The following is an 8,532-nucleotide window of genomic DNA, read 5'->3' as shown; positions in this document are numbered from 1 at the left end:
TTGGAACTTTGCTTCAGGTGATGTGTGTATTTTACAGAGCACAAACTAGTCTTGGCCAAGCATCCTGATATTTTTAATACACATTTCCAGATATATGGGCAGACCTAAATATTTAAAATAACTCACAAACCCCAAAGCAGAATTCTTGGGTGCCTGGTGCCTACTTTACACAATTAAGCCCTCCAGCACTTCAATTTTAGCTTGTCCTACAGCTGGGATAAAAATCTACACAGGACTAATGGACTTGAATGTCCAAAACAGTGTTTGAGTGACAGATGCACGAGGAGAACATTTAAAAGCAGGGAATGTTTTGCTCACCATCCACAGGATCGAGCCCGTGGGCTGCTCCACCTGCTGGGATCCACTCCACCTCGATTTTACAGTTGCCAGACCAAAGTCTCCTATTTTCACTGTAAGGCCTTCATGAAGAAATATATCTGTATTTTTGTTAAAGAAACTGCAAAAAACTTGGGTCAAGAGTAGTGTATTTTCTGACCTGACGAGCAAGTACTGATGGTTTTATTTAAACCTGCTGTGAGCTGTATGTGAAACAAAGGAAAAGGGATTTTTATGGCAGCCGTGTTTAAATTAACATTTAACACTAAACCAGAGCAGATGTTCCAACATTATTTGTAGATTTATCTTTATGGTGAGCTAGGACAGAAATCAACAGTTCATTACCATCCATGCCTGCAGCTCCTTAAGTAACTGGTGCTGAGAAAGGGAAACAGCACAGAGGGTTCACAACTCAGAAAAGAAAAATAAAATAAAACAATTACAAAGAGAAATAAGTATCAAAATAAAATCTATTTCCATAAAGTTCTCTGGCAGATCTCCTGAGATTTAATTATGATTGTAACTGGAAATATATGCAGACTATAATTATCTCCTTCATGGATCTGTCTGTTGTGGATACCAGCACTTTCTTTGCTGGGGTTATTTTAAGAAGATATCATTGAATGATTTCACTTAGGAATGCTGCAAGTTCAAACAGATAATTCAGAAATATAAACATGACTGACTCCTTCTCATTTCTATGTCAGGAGCTGAGCTAATTTATTTCACAAAAATGATCATCATTATTAGGGATCACAAATTCCTGGCCTCCTATACACTACAACTGGGTTTTTTTCAGTCTAACTGAAAATGGGCATCCACCGACATTCTGGAACTACTGAACTTGGTGTATTTTTTTATGCTGACATTTGCCAAACATCCTGTTCACATTTCATGGAAGGAAGCCCCAGTTCCTGCTGGTAGCTCCATGGATGTTCCTGGCAATCCCAAAAGCAGGCATTTCAAAGGTGAAAGACATCAGCTCCCAACATTTTCACTCCAGATGCATCACTAAATAAGTATTTTTGCACGAAACATAATGGTAAAAGGCTGCCTTTTCTTGAGTTTAAAGTAAGATTTCTGGCTTCATTTCTGCCAGTCGTGTGAGGAGTTCTAAATATATTAAAAGTACACGAGAAACAGAACCAAACCCATGTGTGCACACAGATGAACAGGCACACACACCTCCCATCAATGAGCAGTGCAGCATTTGGGTACCAGAGGATTGAATAAACCCATTTAAGTAAAGAAAGAGACTTCTGGAGCACAACTGTTGTACATTTTTATCCCAAGTGTGGTAAACAAGCACAGATGTGCTGTGGAAGTCCTTGCTGACAGCAACTTCTTGCTCATCAATGGGGATTGCTCATCAGCAGTTATATATAAAAATATATTTGAAATAGCTATTGCAACCCCCACAGAAAGTTCCATATTAGCAATAAATCAGTGCCTCACTGCAGAAAAGAAGGTTCAGGAAGGATACTATTGGATTTCATGTCTCTGTGGATGATGTTCTTTGCATGTAAATAGCTGTGAAGGGAAAAGCAGAAGAGAGCCATTAGCAAGGCTGCTCACAAACAGCATTTTCATTCCCCACAGAGAGTTTATTCAGTTTATTACACACCCAACCCCTTCACACACCTCTGACTGTTTAGGATGAGTCTACTTTGGGAACAGAGAAATGTAGCTGTGCTCAGTGCAGTAAAGAAATGTCAGGAAGGAGGAGTGGCATCAATTCCATTAACCCTGGAAAACTGGGACTGTCCTCATATCCATGAGATCTGTATCCTGTGCTGAAGTTTACTGTTCCTAGCTCTCCTCATTTAAATGTCCCCAGTTTTCTGGTGTCTGACTGGAAACCTGGGTGCTGATCTACAAAATGAACGAGCTTTGGCAGCAGCAGCTGCTTTTCTGTGCTCCCAACATCAGAACAAGGGCTGGAAGAGCAGAGAGGTGGGGCCTGGAGCAACTCAGACAGCTGGAAAATGTTTCCAAATACATCTGTGTGAGTCCTGTGGAACAGAGCAGCCACCCCCCACCTCAGAGTATAAATCAGTGTGTGTCAAACACTGCAGTGCTACAGTAACACAGGGGAGGAAAACCCCTTCATTCTGTATTTAGAACAGGATTGCATCTAGCACACTACAGCAAGACTTCAAGCTATAAAAGCAGGTAAAACAGAGAAAATCTAACTGATAAATTACATGAGCCAAGGCAAGAATCCATGGGAAAAAATGACTAAATCAAAGCACAACTGCACCCAACAGTGCCGAGTGAAGAATCTCTCCTTGGTACACCCCTGTGGCTATTTTAGCCCTCCGTGTTTCGGGTTTGGGGAGGGAAGGAAGCCCCAGAGCAGGGCCAGAGCAGCCCCACTCACTCCATGCCCTGCGCTGTCTGCCGGGCGATGTCGATGAGCTGGAACATCTGGAACTTGGTCTCCTGCACGTGCAGGTGTTTGTAGAGGCTGCTGCCCTCACACCACTGGGTGACAATGGCCAGGTTGTCCTTGGTCATGTAGCCCATGAAGAGCAGGATGTTCACGTGCCGGGTCTTCCTAACAGAGGAGCATGAGGAGAAATCAGTGGCTGCATCGAAAATGCTTTCAAAGGTTTTTCAAAATGCACTCCTGGCTGAATGAATCTCATCTTTGGAATCCTAGGCCAATGTGTGAGTGAAATTTGGGTTTACAAATAATAAAAATATACCACAGTTGCAAATTTTTATAGATTTTTTTTTAATAAAATCAGCTGGGCTTTTGCTTTTTAGTTACAACACTTCCTTTTAGTTATTTTAAATCAACAATTAAGAAAAGGATGTCTGAAAATGCAAATGGTTTTATATCAATAACCAACATTCACACTTGCAAGTGGTATTAGAAGCTATTGGAATGACAGAAATCACCCTGAAAGCTGGGAAAAAGTGACAGCTTTAGGTAGAAGACTGAATCCCAAGAGAAAACCAAAGCATAACTATAAACCCTAAAGGAATTATCATATGAGGAGATGGTTTTTATGTATCTAATTTGCTCTTTTTCAGGAGTAACATCACAGATACTTCACTGGACACTAAAAACACCCCAGTATTTGAAAGCAGAAAACAGTTACACTGATCAGTGTGTATGTTTAAGGAAAAAAAATTATGATGCTGCAATTTGAAGAGGAGCAGTTCAAGTACTTTGCCTGGTGGTGAGAATTAGGGCAGAATTTATTGATCCTCACCTTTTACTGCCCAGTGTGACCTGAACAATTGTGGGTGTTAACATACCACAGAAACACCTGAACTACAACTCAGTCTCTCCACAGAATATGCAGAATTATCACTACACACTTTTTATTCTTCTCTGGAAATCTGCTTTTTGTGCCTATCACACACACAACATTGGGCCTGAAGGCTCCAGGGAGGGCTGGGATGCAGCATCTGGACTGCCAGGATTTAGCAGGGAAACACCAACTCACCTCAGGACAGCCACTTCATTTCTGAAAGCCTGGAACTGTTCTGGGGTTGGGTCCACAACCTTTAGGATCTTCACTGCTACATCCCCTGGAAATACAATTACCACCAAAGTTGCTAAAAATGCAGCTTTCTTTTCCTCTCCAAAATAACATTAATATATATTGTAGTTTTAATTCCTAATTTGTGCATAGCACACCTTTACTAATTTGTACAAAGGTCAAGATTTCCCTGCAGACAAATTTCTGTGGTATCAAGCAGTTAATTTACCTGAATTTCAGTCTAACGGAGAAGTCATTAATTAATTATTCACACACCTCCCTTCTATTTTTTAAGGGCTACAGCTGGCTAAAATGATCTTTGCAGGACATACACACACACCTGTTTTTATTATCAAATTTAAACATTGATGTGTTTATAAACTATTTATGAAAGTACAGCCCTTCAGCTGAGCACATCAGAAAACCTAACACCTCTCCTTCATTAAATGGCTTTAATTAAGAATTTAATTATTGATACTTGTAGAGGTGCACATGTTCTATTAAAATACATCTTAATATGAAATTATTTTTCATTACCTTGTTCAGGGAAATATTACTGAAGTTATTTTTCCTCTTGATTTCTGTGCTCCATTTCAGTTCCATAATGAAAACCAGGATGTTCATTACTTTTAGTGTAACAATACTGCTTCCCTTGCTGCTGACAATACTTGGGCTTTGAGACATGCAAGTATTTACTCATTAAAAATAGAGGGCAGCAGATAAGCTTCTGAAATTTGTTTTGTCACCTTTTCTAATGACAATACTGCTATTTAAATTAGAGCCTGAAAGGGTTTCTGTGTTTCTTTTCAAAATCACAAGCCATGAATTTGGAAACATTCTGCAGCTCTGCAGGGTACCTGTTTTCAAAACATTCCCACTAACTACGTATCAAACTCTCACATTCAGCATTTTTTCACTGAAAAAACCCCACAGTAGAAGCAATTTATGCTGATTTCCTTTCCCTCCCACATTGAAATGAAGCATGCTAATTAAACCACAAAGGTATTAAAAGAAGGTAAATATAATTTAACATCAGGCTGTGGAAATCCCCTGCTAATAGAAAATAAACCCTTTTCAAAAAGCAAGCTGGTGTAGAACACAGCAATGAGGAGATCAGTGTAGTGGAAATGGAGATGCAGCTGGGAGATTCAGGTTTTGGTGCCTGTGCTTTGCTTTCATTTCAGTGCTGCTCTGTAAGGCAGCTCCTGTTTCTCCCCCGTGCCTTTGGTGGCAGATGAGCTCCCAGCACCACCAAATCCATCTTCCCTGGACTGCTGTCCCACCAGATCAAGACTCACCGTGCCACTTGCCCTTGTAAACTGTCCCAAAAGAGCCTGAGCCTATCCTGGTGGAGAGCATGACTTCACTGGCTTCTATTTCCCAGTAATAACTGGAGTCTCTCTGTCCACGAGGCCTCTGCAACAACAATTCACAGGCTTTAATGTTTAACCACTTATATTATACAGACACACAAAAAATTAAATAACTTCGTTCATACAAGTTCAAGATGACCTGAAACCTTGAGGGGTTTGTCTTGCAGTTTGGATTTCTGTTTTCCTCAGTTTGTGAGGGGTGGTGGGGTTTTTAGCAAAAAACCCTAACAACAAACCACCACATTTTCTTGGATGTCTTGAACTGCTTATCATGAAGTTCTGCACTAGAAAATTAAACCCTAATCCTAGATCCTAAGAGGAACAAATATTTTACAATCAATTATTTAAAAACATCTGAAATATTTAAGAAACTTCAAAAGTACAATGCTAAAACTCTCTAACTCTTTTACATATTTAAATGGAAGAAGCCAAACAGATAAGAGCAAAATTCTAGAATGTCTTAGTGAGAAAAAATTGTGAATCCCACTAAGCTTAGAAGCCTTCAAAACATTGAAGATATTATTAATTATTATTCTAACTTTTCTCTCTTTCTTTCTTTCTTTCCCCCCATCCCTAAGTTAAAAATCAAACCTTTGAGGCAAAAGTTGCATTTTGTTAAATCTGTTTATCCCTGAGCCATTTGACTCTCCAATGAAAATGAAGGCATTATCAATAACCACCTTTTATGGAAGCAACAGTTCAAACAGTGCTAATAAAGCCAATTTTAAATATATTAAAACAGAATCAAAAAGATGCAACCTCTAAAGATTTAAAAGGTAATCCTTGGACCTGCACTGACAAACAATGTCACACCACTGCCTGAAATTCATTTGCAACCCAGAACACTTTGTTCTGGGCATGTATAACCCAAGGCAGTAGTGCCATCATTCCCAAATTAATTAAAATTGAAATGTATACACAGTACAGAGCAATCCAAGATTATCTGCACCTGGAAGTGCAGAAATTTATCCCAACACACCACTCCTCCCAGCACAGTTTAACTATTTTTTAAACCGTACTTACAATTTTGTTTTTTTCTTGTGTGTTAGATCCAGGGGCTCTCTCTCTTTGGGCTGGGACTGGGGTTTTAGGCTGAGACCAGCCAGTTGGGCTCATATTGTTAGGACTTCCAGACAGAGCAGAGGGTGAGGCTTTAAGATAGAAATACAAGAAAACAGTTTATGAACAAGAAAACAAACAAATCAAATTAGAATATGTTTGATTTTTGAAACCATACCTGATTCACCATGGCTTCGAATTGCATCCTGCAACAGAGAAGATGGATAATAAAGTTAATAAATATGTGAGAGCACACAAAGGAACAAGCAGGGATGGTGTGGAAATTGCTGTGCCAGTTTTGGTCAAGTGCAATACAGTACTGGCCAAGACCTCCAGGATTGGGGATTTGCTCATCACACCAATCCTGCAGGAAACCCATGCAATTTGTGAATTCTTACAAAACAGGGAAAAGACTCACAGCATATTAAAAGTACTGCTACCAGAAAGGAAAGAGGAAAAAGGAGGACACAAAACAAGAAGAAACAGCAGCAATACTGTCTGCATTCCCCCTGCACTTCATGCTCGTGTTCCAGGTGTGGACAGAGCTCCTGGGACAGCCTCTGTCCCCAGGGGACAACTCCCAAACAGCTTTTGGGTTCAAAGCAGGGCTTTTAAAAACCCCCCAAATATTCCAACTCAATATCCATTGTGAAATAACTCTACCACACTACTTCAACCCCCAAAAAGGCTACATCGAGTGCCTCTACTCAAACCCCTCTCCTTCTCCAAGCACACTCCCACAGGGAATTGGGCATTTGAGCAGTGTTTTCCCACAGGTCACCAGGACAGTGCCACAAGTCTCACCTCATGCCACGGGCACAACACAACTCTACAGCCATGCACAAGAGAGAACTAAGCTCTGACAAACAGCACTCCACAGCATTTCTCACCTGCCACTTGTATTATCCCAAAGTACAAACAGGAAAGGGAAAATATCCAGGGACTGTGTAAGTACAAAGCAAGAACATGCACTACAGAGAGGTTAAACACCGTCAAAGTTAACAGAAGTCAATTCAAACTCTCTAACTAATTAGTAGAATAATAAATGTCAGATTTCATAGGAGGACAGAACAAGCCCACATTCCACTACCCAGTTTCAAATTAAGATTATCCTTAGCAAAGATTCAGTTATGAAATACATTGTTTTAGCTCATTAGTTGCATTCACCCAGGCTGGACTATGTACAGCATTCTTGCAGATTGCCACTGCTCAACACCTGAGTGGACTAAAATCTGCAAGAACTGTCAATGAAGAACTCTCCAATCTACTATTTTTGTTCATTTTAAGGATAACAAACCTTTCAGAACCTGAATGAGTAACAAATGCTTGGTTTTGTACATCAGCCAGAGAATGTAACTGCTTTCAAGGAAGCTGGCAAAGGACAACTAAAGAATTTAAAATGTTTCTCGTACTCATGATATGGAGTTCTTACTTTGAAAAAGTATTTTTGAGCTTCAACCCTGATGTGAATATTTTCTTATTTGCTTATGAATTCAACAGCAAACAAACCAATCCCCTGTTCTTTAGAGCTGCTCTTACAACACAAGTAACACCATCCCCAATGCTGTAGTCTGTCAACTTTACTTTGATGGGAAATAAAAACAGTACAACTTGTTCTTAATCTCAGGGCTTTGTATGGGTACAGTCAATAAAAATAGTTTCCAGAGGAAAAAAGCCACACAATGGATGTGTTTTGAGAAGGTTTTGCTTTAAAGACTGTGTGACCTAATGCATTCTAATCCAAGTCTATTCAAATCCAGAGGAGGATGAATTCAGCCAGCTAAACTAAACATGAAGCTCTTCATCAATTTGCCTCTTCCCATTTACAGCCTCAATATTTTGAGTATAAACATGCTGGAAAGATTCTCATCAAATCAGCTCCAGATTAAACACTTCACGTGGACACTGCCATGGCTTACAAGTTACAGCAATCCTGTTAATCACAAGAAAACAAAAGGCATCAAGGAAATACCTACTCTTCCCCTCAAACAAAACCGTCTGCACCAGGAGCTGGGAGAAGCATTCAGGCTGTTATTCTAGGCCACACAGTAAGAGATAAAAGAAAAGAACAGAGGAAGTATAAAAAAAAAAAAATTTAATTAAATGTTAGGCTAAATGAAAGAAAAAGTAACCTAATTTGCTTGATAAATGACAATTAAGTGCAGTAAAATTTTTAAGTGTTCCTGCTCAAACCCAGAGGTTCACTAGGATCTATCCTTGGGTAAACCACTTTTTAATGATGGTTTTTCTCCTGGTATACTAGGAAGTCT

At 39.7% G+C, this 8,532-nt stretch overlaps 1 protein-coding gene across 7 annotated transcripts in view; it reads right to left on the bottom strand.

Moving 5' to 3' along the window:
- Positions 1-8,532, bottom strand: part of RAF1 (Raf-1 proto-oncogene, serine/threonine kinase) — a 65,163-nt gene that overhangs the window by 3,459 nt on the left and 53,172 nt on the right. For 4 of the 7 annotated variants that reach the window (XM_017737306.1, XM_017737305.1, XM_017737307.1 and 1 more), the window contains 9 exons: positions 8,239-8,298; positions 7,153-7,158; positions 6,441-6,468; positions 6,227-6,354; positions 5,129-5,246; positions 3,795-3,879; positions 2,717-2,893; positions 1,820-1,866; positions 319-437 (listed from right to left, as the gene is read on the bottom strand). In XM_017737306.1, the coding sequence (XP_017592795.1) occupies positions 319-437; positions 1,820-1,866; positions 2,717-2,893; positions 3,795-3,879; positions 5,129-5,246; positions 6,227-6,354; positions 6,441-6,468; positions 7,153-7,158; positions 8,239-8,298 (768 nt within the window). The remainder of the gene's footprint in view (positions 1-318; positions 438-1,819; positions 1,867-2,716; positions 2,894-3,794; positions 3,880-5,128; positions 5,247-6,226; positions 6,355-6,440; positions 6,469-7,152; positions 7,159-8,238; positions 8,299-8,532) is intronic. The other 3 variants (XM_017737302.1, XM_017737303.1, XM_008636028.2) reach the window with 3 other exon arrangements.

The sequence above is a fragment of the Corvus brachyrhynchos genome, unplaced genomic scaffold (genome assembly GCF_000691975.1).
Source record: "Corvus brachyrhynchos isolate BGI_N302 unplaced genomic scaffold, ASM69197v1 scaffold266, whole genome shotgun sequence".
NCBI lineage: Eukaryota > Metazoa > Chordata > Aves > Passeriformes > Corvidae > Corvus > Corvus brachyrhynchos.
Note: the sequence above shows the minus strand (reverse complement) of the source record. Positions and strands in the feature narration are given on the sequence as shown.